Source organism: Procambarus clarkii, chromosome 63 (assembly GCF_040958095.1).
Source record: "Procambarus clarkii isolate CNS0578487 chromosome 63, FALCON_Pclarkii_2.0, whole genome shotgun sequence".
In the NCBI taxonomy this organism is placed as follows: domain Eukaryota; kingdom Metazoa; phylum Arthropoda; class Malacostraca; order Decapoda; family Cambaridae; genus Procambarus; species Procambarus clarkii.
Window position 1 is genome coordinate 8,653,440 of NC_091212.1, and position 25,676 is coordinate 8,679,115.

Here is a 25,676-nt window from a genome sequence, read left to right on the forward strand (position 1 = left end):
TTAGACTTCGGTGTATTTGTTAGGCGTTAGTTAGGTGTTTAAGGTTCTGTTGGCGATTATTTGTATTTGTAGTACGTGGGTGAAGCATTTATAGCGTTGTGGTTCGAACAACGGTCGTCAGTGAAGCACTTGTTCCGGAAGTGTTCAGACGTCATCAGTTGTGAGTCGTGTGTAATAATAGTTTTTTTTCAGCCATAATCAGCGGGTTTAGTGGGGTGGGTTAACGATCATTTGGCCTTTGTTGATGAGGCCGGGTTGATGCTCCAAGCCCCAGCCGCTGTTTCACACTACTGATGAACCACCTGACACACGATTCGAAACTGATTCGTTCGAACTTTTTTTTATCTGAACAGTGCTTCGCTGTCTTCAGTTGTTCGACTAGCAACTTAGTAAATCCCCCCCCCCCCGCGTACTACATATGGCAGCCCATCACCAGGACAAAGGGATGTGAGGGTCACGATGTACAAGTACACCACTGCCACCATAACTGTCCATAAGGCAGCGTGTGGCCTCCTACACCACCTTGTTCGAGGCTTCTCCTGGTAACACCACTTGGTTCACCATGTTAACACTACCTAACCTAAGCTAACCCTCGCACCTAACCTATGCTAGACCTAACTATGCACAAACCCACGATATATATATATATATATATATAATGTCGTACCTAGTAGCCAGAACGCACTTCTCAGCCTATTATGCAAGGCCCGATTTGCCTAATAAGCCAAATTTTCCTGAATTATTATATTTTCTCTAATTTTTTTCTTATGAAATGATAAAGCTACCCATTTCATTATGTATGAGATCAATTTTTTTTTATTGGAGTTAAAATTAACGTAGATATATGACCGAACCTAACCAACCCTACCTAACCTAACCTATCTTTATAGGTTAGGTTAGGTTAGGTGGCAGAAAAAGTTAGGTTAGGTTAGGTAGTCGAAAAACAATTAATTCATGAAAACTTGGCTTATTAGGCAAATCGGGCCTTGCATAGTAGGCTGAGAAGTACGTTCTGGCTACTAGGTACGACATATATATATAATATAATATATAATATATATAATATATTTAATATTAGAGTACCACCTCTGGCTGGAAGAAGGGGGACCCATAGCCTCGGAGGAAACCCCACATAACGCACTAGAGGGAATGTTTAGGTCCCCTCCAATACAGTTTCTGTGTGCTTTTCTCCTACCACCCCCTTCCCTTTTTTGTGTGCTTTATTATGTATTTGATGGTTACAAGATATACATGGGTTGATACAAAAATAATAATACAAAAAGGTGCTTAAAGGTTATGGATGTCTTGAAAAACACGACAATGGGAAACATTGATGAATGTCACAGGCGGGTTCGATCATTGTTGCAAGTCAAACACTTCTTCGAATTGCTCTGAAGTTGGACTAGTGCCCAAGACGCAACAGGCATTTCCCCTCTGAATCACAACACTGAGGCGCTGGAACAAGAAACTTTTTGCTCTCCGATCTTTGTAGCGCTGATCAATTTGTCCCCCAATTCCTTCAGGAACTTCAATGCACATTTCCCCCACGAACCGAGGGTCTCCGAGCCGATCAGAACAAAGCTGTAGCAGTGTGCCAGACCTCTGTATTTGATAATTTTCTGTGATTCCCTGAAAGAAGCAGCACCACCGCTTTCACGTGTGCTGTAGTGGAGGTAGGTACTGGCCAGTGTGGCAGCGCACGTGTAGTCCCATACCACTTGCTTACCATCCTTCCAAGGTAGCAAGGTGACCCCCATCTGGGCGCTTCTGAGGGTCGTTAGGTCTGGATAAGTGTGGTTCTCTTTGTGCCGGGCAGCGGGCTGTGGCGAGGCTCCTCTTGATGATGTCGTTGACTTCTTCATGTCTTGCAGTTTTAACCTGTGATTTACGACATACCAGACCATGACGACCATATTGGTCTGCCATCGCAGTTCCGCAGATGCACCTATGTTCGGTGAGGATGGGGACGGCGAGGCGAAGGGCAACTCCAATGCGGAGAGCGTCATGACTGAGGCGAGTTCCCAGGGCTGCATTGGGCACAGCAAATAAAAACCTGCCTGCCTATAATATATATATATATATATATATATATATATATATATATATATATATATATTATATATATATATATATATATATATATATATATATATATATAATTTTGAGAAAATGCCTATTTTGAATATGTTGACTGTGTCAGAGAGGGAGGGGGAGGCATAGGGGGAACAGAACATAGGTAGATTCGTAGAGAAAGAGTGAGAGGGAGAGAGAGAGGGGAGGAGGGGGGGGGGAAGAAGGGGTTGGAGTGTGATAGGTGCTGAGGTAATTAGCTGTGAGTCTCACCTGTGTCTGTGCAGGTGTCTCCCACACCTGTCCTCTCCTCGCCCTCCTCTACCGCACATGTGCCTGCTGCCTCCCTCCCTCCCTACCTGCTGCCTCCCACCCTACCTGCTGCCTCCCACCCTACCTGCTACCTCCCACCCTACCTGCTGCCTCCCACCCTACCTGCTGCCTCCCACCCTACCTGCTACCTCCCACCCTACCTTCTGCCTCCCTCCCTACCTGCTGCCTCCCTCCCTCCCTACCTGCTGCCTCCCTCCCACCCTACCTTCTGCCTCCCTCTCTACCTGCTGCCTCCCACCCTACCTGCTGCCTCCTTCCCTACCTTCTGCCTCAAACCCTACCTGCTGCCTCCTTCCCTACCTTCTGCCTCAAACCCTACCTGCTGCCTCCTTCCCTACCTTCTGCCTCAAACCCTACCTGCTGCCTCCTTCCCTACCTTCTGCCTCAAACCCTACCTGCTGCCTCCCACCCTTCCTGCTGCTTCCCTCCCTACCTGCTGCCTCCCACCCTACCTGCTGCCTCCCACCCTACCTGCTGCCTCAAACTGTCACTATGGCGGTGTGTCCACTCACAGGATGAGTGGCGCTGCCCAATACTGTCACTATGGCGGTGTGTCCACTCACAGGATGAGTGGTGCTGCCCAATACTGTCACTATGGCGGTGTGTCCACTCACAGGATGAGTGGCGCTGCCCAATACTGTCACTATGGCGGTGTGTCCACTCACAGGATGAGTGGCGCTGCCCAATACTGTCACTATGGCGGTGTGTCCACTCACAGGATGAGTGGCGCTGCCCAATACTGTCACTATGGCGGTGTGTTCACTCACAGGATGAGTGACGCTGCCCAATACTGTCACTATGGCGGTGTGTCCACTCACAGGATGAGTGGCGCTGCCCAATACTGTCACTATGGCGGTGTGTCCACTCACAGGATGAGTGGCGCTGCCCAATACTGTCACTATGGCGGTGTGTCCACTCACAGCATGAGTGACGCTGCCCAATACTGTCACTATGGCGGTGTGTCCACTCACAGGATGAGTGACGCTGCCCAATAAACTCGCCTCTCGAACCAAAATAAAAAAAAAAAACTTGAGAACCAGCACAGCTGACCTCATACCACCGGGGATAGGTCACCGGGAATGACCCCTAACAGCGTCCCAGAGGTCAGGGTGGATCGGGGATAGGGGGGGGGGGATAGTGGCATCCCCAAGCCTCCGCTATTCACCGATAATCTAACCACTGGTTAGAGACTGCGTGATCTATCCCCCGCGCTGGGACGGTGCTTCCCTTGCTGCGCTCTGAAGCACAAGGATGTACAACACACACACACACACACACACACACACACACACACACACACACACACACACACACACACACACACACACACACACACACACATATATTAAACACAAATATACAGTATACGGAAATAACATCCGCGCCTCAGTGTGGTAAATTACCACGACCTCACAGTAGAAGTCAGCTAAGTTTAAGACCAAACATGCACCTGCAGCATGTATGGAGCATGTATGGAGGGTGAATTGATCATGTATGGAGCATGTGTGGAGCATGTATGGAGCATGTAATTCAAATTAAACAAAACAAGCCAGAGAGAGCAGCTACGCAATCACTCATACCTGAACATCATGAGGTGAGTGAGGGGCGAGTGAGGGGCGAGTGAGGGACGAGTGAGGGACGAGTGAGGGACGAGTGAGGGACGAGTGAGGGACGAGTGAGGGACGAGTGAGGGGCAAGTGAGACGAGTGAGGGACGAGTGAGGGGCGAGTGAGAGACGAGTGAGGGGCGAGTGAGAGACGAGTGAGGGGCGAGTGAGAGGCGAGGGGATGAGTCAGGTAGGGAGGGATGGAAGGGTTTGGGTCAAACACCAGAGGTCAGGTCACGCTAAGTGGCGCTGCCCACCCAGGTAGGTCAGGTCAGGTCAGGTCAGGTAGGTCAGGTCAGGTCAGGTCAGGTCACTAAACTACTTTACTTTTTGTTCCATGTTTATAAAAAAAAAAACTCCAGGACTACTAGAGTACCAGACCTACAGGCTTGGAGCCTGCAAGAGACCCTACAAGAGACTCTACAAGAGGCTCTACAAGAGGCTCTACAAGAGACTCTACAAGAGACTCTACAAGAGGCTCTACAAGAGGCTCTACAAGAGACTCTACAAGAGACTCTACAAGAGGCTCTACAAGAGACTCTACAAGAGACTCTACAAGAGGCTCTACAGGAGGCTCTACAAGAGACTCTACAAGAGGCTCTACAAGAGACCCTACAAGAGACTCTACAAGAGGCTCTACAGGAGGCTCTACAAGAGACTCTACAAGAGGCTCTACAAGAGGCTCTACAAGAGGCTCTACAAGAGGCTCTACAAGAGACTCTACAAGAGGCTCTACAAGAGGCTCTACAAGAGGCTCTACAAGAGACTCTACAAGAGACTCTACAAGAGGCTCTACAAGAGGCTCTACAAGAGACTCTACAAGAGGCTCTACAAGAGACTCTACAAGAGACTCTACAAGAGGCTCTACAAGAGACCCTACAAGAGACTCTACAAGAGGCTCTACAGGAGGCTCTACAAGAGACTCTACAAGAGGCTCTACAAGAGACTCTACAAGAGACTCTACAAGAGGCTCTACAAGAGGCTCTACAAGAGACTCTACAAGAGGCTCTACAAGAGGCTCTACAAGAGACTCTACAAGAGGCTCTACAAGAGGCTCTACAAGAGACTCTACAAGAGGCTCTACAAGAGACTCTACAAGAGACTACAAGAGGCTCTACAAGAGACCCTACAAGAGACTCTACAAGAGGCTCTACAGGAGGCTCTACAAGAGACTCTACTAGAGGCTCTACAAGAGACTCTACAAGAGACTCTACAAGAGGCTCTACAAGAGGCTCTACAAGAGGCTCTACAAGAGGCTCTACAAGAGACTCTACAAGAGGCTCTACAAGAGGCTCTACAAGAGACTCTACAAGAGGCTCTACAAGAGGCTCTACAAGAGGCTCTACAAGACTCTACCAGAGACTCTACAAGAGACTCTACAAGAGACCCTACAAGAGACTCTACAAGAGGCTCTACAAGAGGCTCTACAAGAGACTCTACAAGAGACTCTACCAGAGACTCTACAAGAGACTCTACAAGAGACCCTACAAGAGACTCTACAAGAGGCTCTACAGGAGGCTCTACAAGAGGCTCTACAGGAGGCTCTACTAGAGACTCTACAAGAGGCTCTACAAGAGACTCTACAAGAGGCTCTACAAGAGGCTCTACAAGAGACTCTACAAGAGGCTCTACAAGACTCTACCAGAGACTCTACAAGAGACTCTACAAGAGACTCTACAAGAGACTCTACAAGAGACTCTACAAGAGCTCTACAAGAGACTCTACAAGAGACTCTACAAGAGACTCTACAAGAGCTCTACAAGAGACTCTACAAGAGACTCTACAAGAGACTCTACAAGAGACTCTACAAGAGGCTCTACAAGAGGCTCTACAAGAGGCTCTACAAGAGACTCTACAAGAGACTCTACAAGAGACTCTACAAGAGCTCTACAAGAGACTCTACAAGAGCTCTACAAGAGACTCTACAAGAGGCTCTACAAGAGACTCTACAAGAGCTCTACAAGAGACTCTACAAGAGACTCTACAAGAGCTCTACAAGAGACTCTACAAGAGGCTCTACAAGAGACTCTACAAGAGACTCTACAAGAGGCTCTACAAGACTCTACCAGAGACTCTACAAGAGACTCTACAAGAGACTCTACAAGAGACTCTACAAGAGACTCTACAAGAGCTCTACAAGAGACTCTACAAGAGGCTCTACAAGAGCTCTACAAGAGACTCTACAAGAGGCTCTACAAGAGGCTCTACAAGAGACTCGACAAGAGACTCGACAAGAGACTCTACAAGAGACTCTACAAGAGACTCTACAAGTGAGTCTGGGAGTCCAGGGACGCGAGTTCGAGCCCTCTCTACAGCCCCCCAATATTTCCGCCTGGCCACATGGACAGGTGTGGCAACACTTGTCAACACCTGCAACCACTTGTCAACACCTGCAACCACTTGTCAACACCTGCAGCCACTTGTCAACACCTGCAGCCACTTGTCAACACCTGCAGCCACTTGTCAACACCTGCAGCAACCTGTCAACACCTGCAACAACTTGTCAACACCTGCGACCACTTGTGAACACCTGCAACCACTTGTCAACACCTGCAACCACTTGTCAACACCTGCAACAACTTGTCAACACCTGCAACAACCTGTCAACACCTGCAACAACTTGTCAACACCTGCAACAACTTGTCAACACCTGCAACAACTTGTCAACACCTGCAACAACTTGTCAACACCTGCAACAACTTGTCAACACCTGCAACAACTTGTCAGCACCTGCAACCACTTGCCAACACCTGCAGCAACTTGTCAACACCTGCAACAACTTGCCAACACCTGCAGCAACCTGTCAACACCTGGGATGGGTCTCAGTTAGGGATACCTGGCTGGGACCTCAGGGTCACTATGGGATACCTGACTGGGACCTCAGGGTCACTATGGGATACCTGGCTGGGACCTCAGTACCACAAAAGGCCTGACTGGGGACCTGGGACCCCCCAACCACCTTAAAAGGTAATTAGAGGCGCCTCAGACCTGGCAAAAACTTCGACATCAGGTTCATAGGCGCCCCAGAGATCCCTGGAGCCTACTCCAGAGGGCCTCCTTTAGTCCCCAGGGCCTCCCCTAGTCCCCAGGGCCTCCACTAGTCTACAGGGCCTCCCCTAGTCCCCAGGGCCTCCCCTAGTCCCCAGGGCCTCCCCTAGTCCCCAGGGCCTCCACTAGTCCCCAGGGCCTCCCCTAGTCCCCAGGGCCTCCCCTAGTCCCCAGGGCCTCCCCTAGTCCCCAGGGCCTCCACTAGTCCCCAGGGCCTCCCCTAGTCCCCAAGACCTCCCCTAGTCCCCAGGGCCTCCCCTAGTCCCCAGGGCCTCCCCTAGTCCCCAGGGCCTCCCCTAGTCCCCAGGGCCTCCCCTAGTCCCCAGGGCCTCCCCCTAGTCCCCAGGGCCTCCCCCTAGTCCCCAGGGCCTCCCCTAGTCCCCAGGGCCTCCCCTAGTCCCCAGGGCCTCCCCCTAGTCCCCAGGGCCTCCCTAGTCCCCAGGGCCTCCCCTAGTCCCCAGGACCTCCCCTTGTCCCCAGGACCTCCCCTAGTCCCCAGGGCCTCCCCTAGTCCCCAGGGCCTCCCCTAGTCCCCAGGGCCTCCCCTAGTCCCCAGGGCCTCCCCTAGTCCCCAGGGCCTCCCCTAGTCCCCAGGGCCTCCCCTAGTCCCCAGGGCGTTCCCTAGTCCCCAGGGCCTTCCTTAGTCCCCAGGGCCTTCCCCTAGTCCCCAGGGCCTTCCCCTAGTCCCCAGGGCCTTCCTTAGTCCCCAGGGCCTTCCCCTAGTCCCCAGGGCCTTCCCCTAGTCCCCAGGGCCTTCCCCTAGTCCCCAGGGCCTTCCCCTAGTCCCCAGGGCCTCCCCCTAGTCCTCAGGGCCTCCCCTAGTCCCCAGGGACGAAGCTCAACAAGGAAATTATGAAGCCATTCCACCAGCAGGAAAGGCATGGGGGCAGACCGTTCACTTTGTACATGACTATTGGTCAAATGGACTAATTACCGCTATGTAATAGACCAGGTAATGGATAAAATGGGCACTCGCTCTGGTTAGATTTTAAACATAAATGAAGAACCATAATTTATTATTTATACCTAATGCTTCCTGGGAATGTGTGCTTCCTTCAGGGCTGCTACCTGTGTGTGTGTGTGTGTGTGTGTGTGTGTGTGTGTGTGTGTGTGTGTGTGTGTGTGTGTGTGTGTGTGTGTGTGTGTGTTAGAGAAAACTATACGTGGCAGACATAATATAGGATAAATAAATTGGTTAGAAAGACGGGGTCCAAGAGCTAATAGCTCGATTCTGCAGATACAATAGTAAATACAAATAGTAAATGCACATGCACACGAACGCACGCACGCATGCGCTCGTACACACGCACACAGGGGCCTGGTGCATAGCGCGTAGAACTCAAATCAAATCAAATGTTTATTTAGGTAAGGTACATACATACAAGAGATTTTACAAAGAGTGATGGATTTATAGATAGGGCTAGTATACAATGCCTAAAGCCATTATTACGCAAAGCGTTTCGGGTATAAATTAACTCGTAATTCTGTGGCGCGGGTTCGATTCCCGCACCAAGCAGAAACAAATGGGCAAAATTTCTTTCACCTTGAATGCCCCTGTTACCAAGCATTAAATAGGTACCTGGGAGTTAGTCAGCTGTCACGGGCTGCTTCCTGGGGTGTGTGTGGTGTGTGAAGAGAAAAAAAAAATAGTAATAGTAAACAGTTGATTGACAGTTGAGAGGCGGGCCGAAAGAGCAGAGCTCAACCCCCGCAAACACAACTAGGGGCGCCCTGATCCAGACCTATACCCGGCGGCCTGACCCAACTGTCAGGGCGCCTGACAGCTGGATCGACAGCGCTTCGGTTAGTAGTCCTGAGGTTCCGGGTTCGATCCCCGGTGGAGGTGGAGACAAATGGGCAAAATGTTTCTTTCACCCCTGATCCGGGCCGCGGGGACATTAAGCCCCCGAAATCATCTCAAGATAGCCTCCAGAAGGAACTGAATAAGAAATTCCAGGTCTTCACATTAGAGCAAGGAGAAATTCCAGAGATAAGAGAGGGAATAGTTAACCAGGAACCACTGGAAGAGTTTGAGATTACCAGAGGGGAAGTAAGGAAGCTTTTGCTAGAGTTGGATGTGACAAAGGCTATAGGCCCAGATGGAATCTCCTCTTGGATGTTAAAGGAAGGAGCAGAAGCACTGTGCCTGCCACTCTCCATAGTGTATAACAAATCACTGGTAACAGGGGAACTGCCAGAAATTTTGAAGATGGCTAATGTAGTCCCAATATACAAGAAGGGGGGAAAGACAGGAGGCACTGAACTACAGGCCAGTGTCTCTAACTTGCATACCATGCAAGCTGATGGAGAAGATTGTGCGAAAAAAGCTAGTGGAACATCTGGAGCAAAAGAACTTTGTAACACAGCATCAACATGGGTTCAGGGATGGCAAGTCCTGCCTCACAGGATTAATTGAATTCTACGACCAGGCAACAAAAATCTGGCAGGAAAGAGAAGGGTGGGCAGGCTGCATATTTTTGGATTGCCAGAAAGCCTTTGACACAGTGCCACACAAGAGGCTAGTGCAAAAGCTGGAGATGCAGGCAGGAGTGAAAGGGAAAGTACTCCATTGGATAAGGGAGTACCTAAGCAATAGAAGACAACGAGTCACTGTGAGGAGTGAGGTCTCAGATTGGGGAGATATCACAAGTGGAGTACCGCAGGGGTCAGTCCTTGGACCTATACTGTTTCTGATATATGTAAATGATCTCCCTGAGGGTATAGAATCGTTCCTCTCAATGTTTGCTGATGATGCAAAAATTATGAAGAGGATTAAAACAGAGGATGACAGTAGGAGGCTACAAGATGACCTAGACAGACTGAATGAATGGTCCAACAAATGGCCACTAAAGTTCAACCCGAGTAAATGTAAGATAATGAAATTAGGTGGTGGAAACAGGAGGCCAGACACAGGATACAGCATAGGAGATGAAGTCCTTCATGAAACGGACAGAGAGAAAGATCTAGGAGTTGACGAAGCTTGAAAAAGTTCAGAAGTATGGCACTAGGCTAGTCCCAGACGTAAGAGGCATGAGTTACGAGAACAGGCTGCGTGAAATGCACCTTACGACACAGGAAGACAGAATAGAAAGGGGAGACATGATCATTACCTACAAAATTATCAGTAATTGACAGGGTAGATAAGGATAAACTGTTTAACAAGGGTGGTACGAGAACAAGGGGACGCAGGTGGAAACTGAGTACCCACATGAGCCACAGAGACGTTAGAAAGAACTTTTTCAGTATCAGAGTAGTTAACGGATGGAATGCACTAGGCAGTGATGTGATGGAGGCTGACTCCATACACAGTTTTAAATGTAGATATGATATAGCCCAGTAGGCTCAGGAACCTGTACACCAGTTGACTGACAGTTGAGAGGCGGGACCAAAGAGCCAGAGCTCAACCCCCGCAAGCACAACCAGGTGAGTGCAACTAGGTGAGTACACACACAGACACACACACACACACACACACACACACACACACACACACACACACACACACATACAAACACACACACCTCTAGCACTAATCCACTAATCTATAATGAGTCACACAGGGGGAATTGCCCAGCTGCTAAAAGAAGGCAAATGTGGTGTCAATCTACAAGAAAGGAGACAGAGAAGAGGCACTTAACTACAGACCACGTATCTTACAGAGGATTGTAAGATTCTCCAGAATGACTTGAACAGGTTGCAGAGATGGTTCGAGAAATGGCTGCTAGAGGTCAACACTAACAAGTGCAAGGTGATGGAAATGGGAACAGGACCCGAAGAGACCGAAAGACCAATATACGATGAAAGAGAACTACCTCCCTGTAACGTCTTGAGAAGATGACCTGAGAGTTTACATAACACCAAACCTAACTCCAGAAATTCATATAAACAGAATAACGTCAGCCGCATACTCTACTCTGGCAAAAGTCAGAACATCCTTCAGAAACTTGAATAAGGAGGCTTTTAGATCACTGTATACCGCCTATGTGAGGCCAGTCTTAGAGTATGCCGCCCCAACATGGAGCCCCATCTTAAAAAAAAAAACAAATAAGAAAGCTCGAGAAGTTGCAGAAGTTTGCAACGAGACTCGTCCCAAAGCTGCAAGGGATACGGTACGAAGACAGACTCAAGGAACTAAATGTGGGATTTTTAACTCTGACTCCCTAAAGTATATATCTAACAACTAACATAACAGACAACTCATATCCAGTGGTCACTATCCAGTGGTCAGCATCCAGTGGTCACCATCCAGTGGTCACTATCCAGTGGTCACTATCCAGTGGTCACTATCCAGTGGTCACTATCCAGTGGTCACTATCCAGTGATCAGCATCCAGTGGTCACCATCCAGTGGTCACTATCCAGTGGTCACTATCCAGTGGTCACCATCCAGTGGTCACCATCCAGTGGTCACTATCCAGTGGTCACTATCCAGTGGTCACTATCCAGTGGTCACCATCCAGTGGTCACTATCCAGTGGTCACTATCCAGTGGTCACTGGGACACTGTTGCTTCCTTCATGGTGGAGTGTATCTGTTGTGTGTGTGTTGCCCAAGCGGCTCCGTCTGAAGGAGGCTGCAGCAGGACTCGTGGTGCTGTCATTTACCTGTTGGAGGAAAAACGCCACATTACCACTTGGTAACAACATAACAATATGTGTAATGCAGCACCACTGAGACGGTGACCAATTACTTAAGTCTATCCTTTTGATCTGGTATCTTGGGCCACATATGTATTATATTACAAATAATGACAAGATTATTTAATTCTTTATTAATATGAATTTATCTATTACATTTGTATACTTTAATTTGTCTTAAAGCAATTGTTATATATCAAAAACAATTTAAAAATTGATTAACCTAGTTAGAATATTTTTATTTTAGTTGCAGGTAATTTACTTATTGAGGTGGGCTCGTAAGCTCATGGTGTAACCGCACCTGCAATTAATGGGGTTAGTGGCACACCTGCAATTAATGGGGTTAGTGGCACACCTGCAATTAATGGGGTTAGTGGCACACCTGCAATTAATGGGGTTAGTGGCACACCTGCAATTAATGGGGTGAGTGGCACACCTGCAATTAATGGGGTGAGTGGCACAAAGATATTGGATCCCATCTCCAGTGTTACCACACCACCAACCTCCCTTATTTTGGTAAAATACAGGTACCGAGCTCAGTCTTATTGTGGTGAGACTTAACCCTCTTGTTGGACCAGAGTGTGTAGTGGTGTTCAGTACAGTGTTGAAGTGGTGTTGTAATGGCGTCAGGCGTCAGGTGTCAGGCGTCAGGCGTCAAGTGTCTGGCGTCAGGTGTCAGGCGTCAGGCGTCAGACGTCAGGTGCCAGGCGTCAGGTGTCAAGCATCAGGCGTCAGGTGTCAGGCGTCAGACGTCAGGTGTCAGGCGTCAGGCGTCAGGCGTCAGGCGTCAGGCGTCAGGCGTCAGGCGTCAGGTGTCAGGCGTCAGGCGTAAGGCGTCTGCCGTGGCTCACACCCCACTAACAACTTATCTTTCATGCACCTTTCCTTTCAAACAGTGTGTGAACACTTAAATCAGTTTCATTTGTAATTTGCACCACTAGCCAAAGGTCCAGGGTTGTAAAATTGCTACTATGTTTTTACTGTGTGGCGTCGGTGCTGTGGCGTCGGTGTTGTGGCGTCGGTGTTGTGGCGTCGGTGTTGTGGCGTCGGTGTGTCCGCACTCTCCTCTCACACTTTATGGCAAGACACACACTTGTATCACTTCAAATAGAGTGTCTTGCTTTTTATACACACTTATATGGTGTAAACACCCCACACTGAGAACACCAGGGGAGCAAAACCAAAAACTCGACCCCAACTAGAACGCAAAAGTCATCAGGTGCCCTCCGACAGAGCAAATGCCAGCCGCCCACCACGGCTGAGGGCACACCTGGAGCCCACCACGGCTGAGGGCACACCTGGAGCCCACCACGGCTGAGGGCACACCTGGAGCCCACCACGGCTGAGGGCACACCTGGAGCCCACCACGGCTGAGGGCACACCTGGAGCCCACCACGGCTGAGGGCACACCTGGAGCCCACCACGGCTGAGGGCACACCTGGAGCCCACCACGGCTGAGGGCACACCTGGAGCCCACCACGGCTGAGGGCACACCTGGAGCCCACCACGGCTGAGGGCACACCTGGAGCCCACCACGGCTGAGGGCACACCTGGAGCCCACCACGGCTGAGGGCACACCTGGAGCCCACCACGGCTGAGGGCACACCTGGAGCCCACCACGGCTGAGGGCACACCTGGAGCCCACCACGGCTGAGGACACACCAGGAGCCCACCACGGCTGAGGGCACACCAGGAGCCCACCACGGCTGAGGACACACCAGGAGCCCACCACGGCTGAGGACACACCTGGAGCCCACCACGGCTGAGGACACACCTGGAGCCCACCACGGCTGAGGACACACCTGGAGCCCACCACGGCTGAGGACACACCAGGAGCCCACCACGGCTGAGGGCACACCTGGAGCCCACCACGGACAGATGGATGTTGGGAGATGTGTTGACGTTGAGGTGGATAAGAATGTCAAAAGTGCTGGTTGCGTCGTGACGTAGAGGAGCGGCGACTATAAAAGAGGTGGATGGTAGAGGGAGACTCGCCGCACCATCGACGAGGACGACGGTGGACGTCGACGAGGACGAGGACGTCGTCCCGGCGGGCGGGACGACGAGTTCATGGCGTCAGCTGATCCATGGCGTCGCGTTATGGGCAAGACGTCTACTAATATTTTCCGGGAACTGGTATATCGCAAAGCGCAAGCAGTACGCTTCCCAAATCATCAACGTGTCAGGGGACACCCGGCCACCAGGCGGCGCTTTTGGCTGAGACATCTTATCCGGCACCCCGTAAACAAACTTCTTCACCCGCGGCACCCAGATAGTGGAAGAGCACCACGGGAGCGGAATCACCCGGGCATCCCGATAAGGACCCAACACCGGACCTTCACAGGTCACGACCCCGGTAGCCGGGAGAAGGCTCCCCCCCCCCCCAGACCGGGGTAACGAAAGAGGGGGAACCGCAGGAGACACAGACGCGGCGGCTCCTGTACCCGCCACTGGGTACAGGAGCCGAGCCCAACATTTTTCCTCAGCACCACGACAAGGACCCAGGAGTCCCATCGTGGAATATCCCTATAAGGTGTAGGAGTGTTGTTTACTAAAGCGTCAGTGTCTGAACACCATCTTGAGGTTATCTTGAGATGATTTCGGGGCTTTTTTTTTTAGTGTCCCCGCGGTCCGGTCCTCAACCAGGCCTCCACCCCCCAGGAAGCAGCCCGTGACAGCTGACTAACACCCAGGTACCTATTTTACTGCTAGGTAACAGGGGCATAGGGTGAAAGAAACTCTGCCCATTGTTTCTCGCCAGCGCCTGGGATCGAACTCAGGAGCACAGGATCACAGGTCCAGCGTGCTGTCCGCTCGCAAGAATCGTTGTTACAACCAAGTACACATTTTACTGTTGAGTTAAACAGAGGCTACAGTTAAGGAGAATAATTCTTGAATTACCACAAACAACTGAAACATCGAATCTACGACAAGAATTGTTTCTTTAGCATTATAAACACGATCAAGGAACTGAAGGCCACTATTTCTAGTAAGATTGTCGGAGACCCCGCTACAATGACATTATCAAGTGGGGGAGTATTATCAGGGATAAGTGCTAAGCCACTACGACTATACTGTATATCACTTTTAAGAGGTCAGGATAAGGATTTGGGATGGGACAGGACAGGGAGGGGGGGGGAAGGAATGGTCCCCAACCACTTGGACGGTCGGGGGGATTGAACGCGGACCTGCATAAAAGGAGACTGTCGCTCTACCGTCCAGTCAAAGTGGTGACATTGTCAAGAAAAGCAGTGAGTTTTACATTAACTCCACAGAGATCAAGAAACAGTTCAAAGTGGCAAGACCGATAACTGTGTTTCTGGAAGATCTCCGCGCGCTTGAGCGAGCGCGTGAGTTGATGTCTGTAAGAATGGGAGAAAGAAACATCTATTATTCATGTGACACTGATGAAGTCACTGATGAAGTCACTGATGAAGTCACTGATGAAGTCATGCATAATTTTTAATTTTGCCCCGAGGGGCGCGTTTATTGGGCAGCGTCACTCATCCTGTGAGTGGACACACCGCCATAGTGACAGTATTGGGCAGCGCCACTCATCCTGTGAGTGGACACACCGCCATAGTGACAGTATTGGGCAGCGCCACTCATCCTGTGAGTGGACACACCGCCATAGTGACAGTATTGGGCAGCGTCACTCATCCTGTGAGTGGACACACCGCCATAGTGACAGTATTGGGCAGCGTCACTCATGCTGTGAGTGGACACACCGCCATAGTGACAGTATTGGGCAGCGCCACTCATCCTGTGAGTGGACACACCGCCATAGTGACAGTATTGGGCAGCGGCACTCATCCTGTGAGTGGACACACCGCCATAGTGACAGTATTGGGCAGCGCCACTCATCCTGTGAGTGGACACACCGCCATAGTGACAGTATTGGGCAGCGTCACTCATCCTGTGAGTGGACTCACCGCCATAGTGACAGTATTGGGCAGCGTCACTCATCTTGTGAGTGGACACACCGCCATAGTGACAGTATTGGGCAGCGCCACTCATTTTGTGAGTGAACACACCGCCATAGTGACAGTATTGGGCAGCGTCACTCATCCTGTGAGTGGACACACCGCCATAGTGACAGTATTGGGCAGCGCCACTCATCTTGTGAGTGGACACACCGCCATAGTGACAGTATTGGGCAGCGCCACTCATCTTGTGAGTGGACACACCGCCATAGTGACAGTATTGGGCAGCGTCACTCATCCTGTGAGTGGACACACCGCCATAGTGACAGTATTGGGCAGCGCCACTCATCTTGTGAGTGGACACACCGCCATAGTGACAGTATTGGGCAGCGTCACTTATCCTGTAAGTGGACACACCGCCATAGTGACAGTATTGGGCAGCGCCACTCATCTTGTGAGTGGACACACCGCCATAGAAGCATGTACAACACTCCCCAATAGGAAGAAAACCCGCTGGGTTGTTCATCCTGTCACTTGTACCCAGACACAGCTGGGACTTGCTTAACTGTCTCAAGTGAACAGCCCCTCAAACAAGAAGATTTGTCAATCCTTAAAAGCTTACGTTATCTTGCCTCAAGAAATAACACATCTCGAAGACTTATAAATAGATCAAACCTCTGCTGATCATGTGAGAGGACGAGGCTCTATTGGAGACACAGGCGGATTACAGAGACTTGTATAAGAGTCACTTGGTGCTGAAGCAGCGGAATCTCCTCAGTTTTACTAGGGTTGTTTTTGGCTTAGTTAACTTTGTTTTTGACGTAAATTTTGAATCCTGTTCTGTTCATGTTGTGTCCCAGTATTATGCCAACATGAGCATGTTGGTCAGGAAGGTTGTCAAGGGTTACGGGGTCTAGGTTTCTCTTCCTCTTGACCCTCTGTCCTGCGTGACAGTGAATACTAGCATTATCCTCACTTTAATAAGACCTATCAAAATCCTCAGATTAGGCAAAATTGTAATTAATTTTGTCAATAAAGATGTTAATAATAAAATCTTGTTCAGTCCATGTTGTTAGGCAGGTGGAGGGAGGGTGGAGGTGTAGGTGCTGGAGGGAGGGTGATGGTGGGGGGTGAGTGGTAGGGTGATGATGGGGGATGAGAGGTAGGGTGAAGGTGGTGGTGAGAGGTAGGGTGATGGTGGGGGTGAGAGGTAGGGTGAAGGTGGTGGTGAGAGGTAGGGTGATGGTGGGGGGTGAGAGGTAGGGTGATGGTGGGGGTGTGAGAGGTAGGGTGATGGTGGGGGGTGAGAGGTACGGTGATGGTGGGGGTGAGAGGCAGGAGACGTAGGCGAGGTAGGGTGTCTGGGTGTTGGGGGGCGGGGTGACGGGGTGACGGGATGATGGCCATGGAGGGGAACCAAACCACAGTGGGCATCAGGGCCCCGGGCGAGGCGTGACCCACCGCCCACCACCACACTCACCTCACAACTCCTACCATCAAACTACTCCTCTTCCCCCCCGTTGTAATAAAAGATAATGCTGATCTACACTCACCACAACTACACCACAACTACACCACAACTACACCACAACTACACCACAACTACACCACAACTACACCACAACTACACCACAACTACACCACAACTACACCACAACTACACCACAACTACACCACAACTACACCACAACTACACCACAACTACACCACAACTGCACCACAACTGCACCACAACTGCACCACAACTACACCACAACTACACCACAACTACACCACAACTACACCACAACTACACCACAACTACACCACAACTACACCACAACTACACCACAACTACACCACAACTACACCACAACTACACCACAACTACACCACAACTGCACCACAACTGCACCACAACTGCACCACAACTGCACCACAACTACACCACAACTACACCACAACTACACCACAACTACACCACAACTACACCACAACTACACCACAACTACACCACAACTACACCACAACTACACCACAACTACACCACAACTACACCACAACTACACCACAACTACACCACATCTCCAGCTGAAACAAATCTTGGAGTTTTGATTATTAATAATCTGACTAAAACAACAAATCGATTCCTAAATGAAGTGAGAATAATATGATATTCAACAGGATGAACAACCCAGCGGGTTTTCTTCCTATTGGGGAGTGTTGTACATGCTGCTATGGCGGTGTGTCCACTCACAGGATGAGTGGCGCTGCCCAATACTGTCACTATGGCGGTGTGTCCACTCACAGGATGAGTGGTGCTGCCCAATACTGTCACTATGGCGGTGTGTCCACTCACAAGATGAGTGGTGCTGCCCAATACTGTCACTATGGCGGTGTGTTCACTCACAGGATGAGTGGCGCTGCCCAATACTGTCACTATGGCGGTGTGTCCACTCACAGGATGAGTGGTGCTGCCCAATACTGTCACTATGGCGGTGTGTCCACTCACAGGATGAGTGGTGCTGCCCAATACTGTCACTATGGCGGTGTGTCCACTCACAGGAAGAGTGGCGCTGCCCAATACTGTCACTATGGCGGTGTGTCCACTCACAGGATGAGTGGCGCTGCCCAATACTGTCACTATGGCGGTGTGTCCACTCACAAGATGAGTGGCGCTGCCCAATACTGTCACTATGGCGGTGTGTCCACTCACAGGATGAGTGGCGCTGCCCAATACTGTCACTATGGCGGTGTGTCCACTCACAGGATGAGTGGCGCTGCCCAATACTGTCACTATGGCGGTGTGTCCACTCACAGGATGAGTGACGCTGCCCAATACTGTCACTATGGCGGTGTGTCCACTCACAAGATGAGTGGCGCTGCCCAATACTGTCACTATGGCGGTGTGTCCACTCACAGGATGAGTGACGCTGCCCAATACTGTCACTATGGCGGTGTGTCCACTCACAGGATGAGTGACGCTGCCCAATACTGTCACTATGGCGGTGTGTTCACTCACAGGATGAGTGACGCTGCCCAATACTGTTACTATGGCGGTGTGTCCACTCACAAGATGAGTGTCGCTGCCCAATACTGTCACTATGGCGGTATGTTCACTCACAAGATGAGTGGCGCTGCCCAATACTGTCACTATGGCGGTGTGTCCACTCACAGGATGAGTGGCGCTGCCCAATACTGTCACTATGGCGGTGTGCCCACTCACAGGATGAGTGGCGCTGCCCAATACTGTCACTATGGCGGTGTGTCCACTCACAGGATGAGTGGCGCTGCCCAATACTGTCACTATGGCGGTGTGTCCACTCACAGGATGAGTGGCGCTGCCCAATACTGTCACTATGGCGGTGTGTCCACTCACAGGATGAGTGATGGTGCCCAATACTGTCACTATGGCGGTGTGTCCACTCACAAGATGAGTGGCGCTGCCCAATACTGTCACTATGGCGGTGTGTCCACTCACAGGATGAGTGACGCTGCCCAATACTGTCACTATGGCGGTGTGTCCACTCACAGGATGAGTGATGCTACCTAATACTGTCACTATGGCGGTGTGTCCACTCACAGGATGAGTGGCGCTGCCCAATACTGTCACTATGGCGGTGTGTCCACTCACAGGATGAGTGGCGCTGCCCAATACTGTCACTATGGCGGTGTGCCCACTCACAGGATGAGTGGCGCTGCCCAATACTGTCACTATGGCGGTGTGTCCACTCACAGGATGAGTGGCGCTGCCCAATACTGTCACTATGGCGGTGTGTCCACTCACAGGATGAGTGGCGCTGCCCAATACTGTCACTATGGCGGTGTGTCCACTCACAGGATGAGTGATGCTGCCCAATACTGTCACTATGGCGGTGTGTCCACTCACAAGATGAGTGGCGCTGCCCAATACTGTCACTATGGCGGTGTGTCCACTCACAGGATGAGTGGCGCTGCCCAATACAGTACTGTCACTATGGCGGTGTGTTCACTCACAAGATGAGTGGCGCTGCCCAATACTGTCACTATGGCGGTGTGTCCACTCACAGGATGAGTGGCGCTGCCCAATACAGTACTGTCACTATGGCGGTGTGTTCACTCACAAGATGAGTGGCGCTGCCCAATACTGTCACTATGGCGGTGTGTCCACTCACAAGATGAGTGGCGCTGCCCAATATACTCGCCCCTCGGGGCAAAATTTACAAAAATAAAATTAAACAATATGATACTGAGACAGCTAGACGAGCAGGAAGCACTAAGACAACCACGACAATCCTTCAGTCTTATCTTGAATGCGTTCAGAAAAGGACAAAGTTAATCCCATAAATAAGAAGAAACCGTCCAGATAATTTTTTTAATAGCTTAATTTTCGTTCTCCCGAAAATCTCGAGTAAGGAATAACAACTGAAATGGGTATAAATGGGTAAAAAGGTAAAACGAAGGAGATATTAATAACGTGTTCAAAATATCAAAACAAAACACGAGGAATTGTGTACGCTTAAATTTGTAAGAGACCTGGGTAAATACTGGCTTGAAAACAAGCTTGCTGATATGTGGATCAGATTACCAGCTAACATAGAGGTGGAGTCATGGGATTACTTTAACCACAGCCTTGTTTTGATAACCTGTTCACTTAAGAGTTATGTGAGTCAGTTTCGGTATATATATATATATATATATATATATATATATATATATATATATATATATATATATATATATATATATATATATATATATATATATATATATATATAACTGAAAACTCACACCCCAGAAGTGACTCGAACCCATACTCCCAGAAGCAACGCAACTGGTATGTACAAGACGCCTTAATCCACTTGACCATCACGACCGGACATAATGAGGTGATAGCCTAAGCTATTTGAACCACCCCACCGCCGGCACTCGGATAGTAATCTTGGGCATAGCATTTTACCAAATCACCTCATTCTTTGGGGCACACGTGAGGAACACAAATGCGAACAAGCCTGAATGGTCCCCAGGACAATATGCAACTGAAAACTCACACCCCAGAAGTGACTCGAACCCATACTCCCAGAAGCAACGCAACTGGTATGTACAAGACGCCTTAATCCACTTGACCATCACGACCGGACATAATGAGGTGATAGCCGAGGCTATTTGAACCACCCCACCGCCGGCACTCGGATAGTAATCTTGGGCATAGCATTTTACCAAATCACCTCATTCTTTGGGGCACACGTGAGGAACACAAATGCGAACAAGCCTGAATGGTCCCCAGGACAATATGCAACTGAAAACCCCAAAGAATGAGGTGATTTGGTAAAATGCTATGCCCAAGATTACTATCCGAGTGCCGGCGGTGGGGTGGTTCAAATAGCCTCGGCTATCACCTCATTATGTCCGGTCGTGATGGTCAAGTGGATTAAGGCGTCTTGTACATACCAGTTGCGTTGCTTCTGGGAGTATGGGTTCGAGTCACTTCTGGGGTGTGAGTTTTCAGTTGCATATTGTCCTGGGGACCATTCAGGCTTGTTCGCATATATATATATATATATATATATATATATATATATATATATATATATATATATATATATATATATATATATATATATACACATACATATATATATATATATATATATATATATATATATATATATATATATATATATATATATATATACCGAAAGCGGCTGTGTATGGATCAATAAGCCTTCTGCTCATTACTCTATTCTTAGATCCTATCTACGCATGTCAAACAACATTTTTCCCCGCGTCGGCTCCATATTAGGTTTAAAAAACAAAAGATGTCATTCACTAATTCTAAACAAATCTTTTGTTTCAGTATTCCTTGTTTTGTTAGTCGAGGCGGGCTGTCCGCCTTGCTGACACCAGGCGGGCTGTCCGCCTTGCTGACACCAGGCGGGCTGTCCGTCTTGCTGACACCAGGCGGGCTGTCCGCCTTGCTGACACCAGGCGGGCTGTCCACCTTGCTGACACCAGGCGGGCTGTCCACCTTGCTGACACCAGGCGGGCTGTCCACCTTGCTGACACCAGGCGGGCTGTCCGCCTTGCTGACACCAGGCGGGCTGTCCACCTTGCTGACACCAGGCGGGCTGTCCACCTTGCTGACACCAGGCGGGCTGTCCGCCTTGCTGACACCAGGCGGGCTGTCCGCCTTGCTGACACCAGGCGGGCTGTCCGCCTTGCTGACACCAGGCGGGCTGTCCGCCTTGCTGACACCAGGCGGGCTGTCCGCCTTGCTGACACCAGGCGGGCTGCCCGCCTTGCTGACACCAGGCGGGCTGTCCGCCTTGCTGACACCAGGCGGGCTGTCCGCCTTGCTGACACCAGGCGGACTGTCCACCTTGCTGACACCAGGCGGGCTGTCCGCCTTGCTGACACCAGGCGGGCTGTCCGCCTTGCTGACACCAGGCGGGCTGTCCGCCTTGCTGACACCAGGCGGGCTGTCCGCCTTGCTGACACCAGGCGGGCTATCCGCCTTGCTGACACCAGGCGGGCTATCCGCCTTGCTGACACCAGGCGGACTGTCCACCTTGCTGCAGTCCTGATAGATACCTATTATCTATTCCTCTTCACTTTCTCCATTCATTATCCTCAAGACCCCCTTAAGTCTGAGCCCAAGGTCCGCCCCCCCACGCCCCGCTCATCACTACATCACTCACACAAAATAGCTTCTCACACACTCATTTGTTTGCGTTCCTGACCCTCCTCCTCCTCCTCCTCGAGCACGACAACAGGTTCCCTTGCACTCCACTTGGGCCCCAAGCTGCTACTTGAGTCCTTGAGTTCGAGGGTGAGCAGTGGTGGCGTGTTTGTCTGGGGACTCGAGATGTTAGAAGGACCAAGACCCACTCCCACAGCTGGTGGGCCAAGACCCACTCCCACAGCTGGTGGACCAAGACCCACTCCCACAGCTGGTGGTCCAAGACCCACTCCCACAGCTGGTGGACCAAGACCCACTCCCACAGCTGGTGGTCCAAGACCCACTCCCACAGCTGGTGGTCCAAGACCCACTCCCACAGCTGGTGGTCCAAGACCCACTCCCACAGCTGGTGGTCCAAGACCCACTCCCACAGCTGGTGGTCCAAGACCCACTCCCACAGCTGGTGGTCCAAGACCCACTCCCACCGCTGGTGGTCCAAGACCCACTCCCACAGCTGGTGGTCCAAGACCCACTCCCACAGCTGGTGGTCCAAGACCCACTCCCACAGCTGGTGGTCCAAGACCCACTCCCACAGCTGGTGGTCCAAGACCCACTCCCACAGCTGGTGGTCCAAGACCCCCTCCCACAGCTGGTGGTCCAAGACCCACTCCCACAGCTGGTGGTCCAAGACCCACTCCCACAGCTGGTGGTCCAAGACCCACTCCCACAGCTGGTGGTCCAAGACCCACTCCCACAGCTGGTGGTCCAAGACCCACTCCCACAGCTACCTCTCCACCTGCCAGGACTGCAGGCTTTGTTGGCAATGCCAGGCCTAACAAGCATGGTAAGGTAGGCCTAGTCTGGTGATTTGGCACTAGTGTGCCTAGAGGCATATGACCCCCCCCCCCCAAGTGCCTCGTTGGGTGGAGTGTAGGTAGTTTTGAGTGTGATGTCAACCTTGAGAGCAGAAAGGGTGTTGTTAAGCCCCTGGAGGGGGGAGAGGGGAGGGGAAGTTGGAGAGGGGAAGGGGGAGAGGGGAAGGGGGAGAGGGGAAGGGGGAGAGGAGGGGGAGAGAGGGGGGGGGGGGGCGACCGTACCGGTTGGGCAAGTTTGCAGAGTTAAGGTAACTGTTAGGTGAGTTTTTTATATGTTTAGTAATTACCACTAATTTGCCTCTAGGGTGGGATGGTTAGGAGTAAGGTATTAGTGATTCTTATTATAATAATTTGTCAACGAAGTTAATTTGGCATATTTTTGTTCATTAGTTTTTTTGTGGTATCATTAGTGTTGGAGCACCATGTACCATCTTGAGGGATGTCTTGGAGTAGTTCAAGTGATTCTTCAAGTGCATTAACAAGCACAGTATAACTGTTAACTCATAATCACTCCGTAATTATCAATAGACTGTTTCAAAGTTTGTTTTGGGTTTTCAATGTGCCTTTGACTTCCTCCTCGCGAGCCGGGGTGGCGAGGGGCAGTGAATTCCACCAGTGTGAGGAAGATGGGAACAGATTAACAGTAATTACTGGTCTTGTATAATTAGCCTTTTGTTACACCATAGTCAGATATGTACAGTTGGGCCAACCCGTTCTCGCACTTTCTTTATGTCAATATTGACTTATTAAATATGTGCATAGGTGACATACTAAACATACAATTATTACTTAACCTATACCTATAATAGGTTAAGTAACAATTGTAATTACGAAGCAATAAGATGCTTATCTTAACATATTAAGAAGGTTAGGTAAGGTCGGTGTTTTCTATGAAGCTTTTCAAGGTAAACTAGTATGTTTAGTATGTCACCTATGCACATATTTAATAAGTGAATATTGACTATACGAAAGTGCGAGAACAGGTTGGTTGGGCACACATGGAGGAGGCTGCCCGGGGTGTGGTGCTCACAGCCCCTCCTCCAAAAATGGCTAATGTAACAGCCCAATAAGTGCAATTATGTACTATGTATGCCAGGTCAGGAATTGTACTTATTTACACTTATTATTAAAGCGTATTGTCAGATATATTGTGAATATTTGAGTTTACCTGAAAAGCTGAAAAGAAAACCACGACCTAACCTAACCGTCTTAGTTTTCGAAGATAAGCATTTTATTGCTTCTTAATTACAATTACTACTTAACCTATAAATATATTGATATTACAGTTATATAAAACAAATAAAACAAAACTAATATATTTAAATAAATTGTAAAGTAACTCAGGATATTTTCAAATTTTCTATAAAATTTCTATTGTTTAATAAAACTGAAAAAAATTCCTGATATTTAATAACTGTGCCTGCTAACAGGGCCTAACAGAGCCTGCTAACAGGGCCTAACAGGGCCTGCTGACAGGGCCTAACAGGGCCTGCTAACAGGGCCTAACAGGGCCTGCTAACAGTGATTTCGCGAAGAGGTGGAAATATTGCTGAAAGTTGTGGATGGAGACGGCTTCTACAACTTGTTCTTTCATTGCATTCCACGAGTATTTCCTAATGTCCCATAACCTAACTTGTAGTGCGCACGTGTTGTAGTTTGTCTTGTTGTAAAGAGGTTGTAACTGTGTACTCTGGCTTGCTAGCATCACATATGCTGCTGATGTTGCCTCGTTAATGTGTGTCTGAATGATTGCCACTCTCTTATGTTTTCCTTTTTCTCGTTACTGTGGCTGCCTTTCTCTTAGTGTGTAGCTCTTTACCTGCCTTTTCCCATCTTCATGACCTTACACTTGCTGGGGTTCAACTCTAACAACCATTCCTTTGCCCACTATTGCAGATTGTCAGTGAATTTCTGTTCAAATACATTTATGGAAACAAATACATCTTAAATGGATAGATTAGCTTAGGCTATGTCTACCCTCTCCTTCCAGTAACTTACTACAATCGTCCTCGATTTTTATAAGTTATAATAATTATTTTTATAATAGGTATATTGGTATAGAAGTAGATGTAGTTAGAGTACTGTAGATGTAGAAGTAGAAATGGTAGTAGATGTGATAAAGGGATGAGAAGTTGGAGTAGGCAGGAGCTGGAGGCCAAGAAACTGGAGGTAAATGTGGGTGAGATGATGGAGTGGCTGGGGGAGAATTATCACCTGTCAGCGGTCACCTTTGATGGGTGGGCAGGTCGGCCACCACTAGACCACCAGCCCCTACCTCACCACCCCCTACCTCACCACCCCCTACCTCACCACCCCCTACCTCACCACCCACTACCACACCACCCTCTACCACACCACCCCCTACCTCACCACCCCCTACCTCACCACCCCCTACCTCACCACCCTCTACCTCACTACCCCCTACCACACCACCCCCTACCTCACCACCCCCTACCACACCACCCCCTACCTCACCACCCCCTACCTCACCACCCTCTACCTCACTACCCCCTACCACACCACCCCCTACCTCACCACCCCCTACCTCA

The 25,676-nt window shown here is 49.9% G+C and overlaps 2 protein-coding genes across 2 annotated transcripts in view; one reads left to right on the forward strand and one right to left on the reverse strand.

Annotated features, from left to right (window-relative positions):
* Positions 1-25,676, reverse strand: part of LOC123769566 (protein Wnt-5b-like) — a 501,917-nt gene that overhangs the window by 379,441 nt on the left and 96,800 nt on the right. The window lies entirely within an intron of this gene.
* Positions 1-25,676, forward strand: part of LOC123769700 (fap1 adhesin-like) — a 54,442-nt gene that overhangs the window by 5,736 nt on the left and 23,030 nt on the right. The window contains exons 3-4 of the mRNA XM_069308650.1: positions 4,372-6,279; positions 14,968-15,042. Coding sequence (XP_069164751.1) covers positions 4,372-6,279; positions 14,968-15,042 — 1,983 coding nt within the window. The remainder of the gene's footprint in view (positions 1-4,371; positions 6,280-14,967; positions 15,043-25,676) is intronic.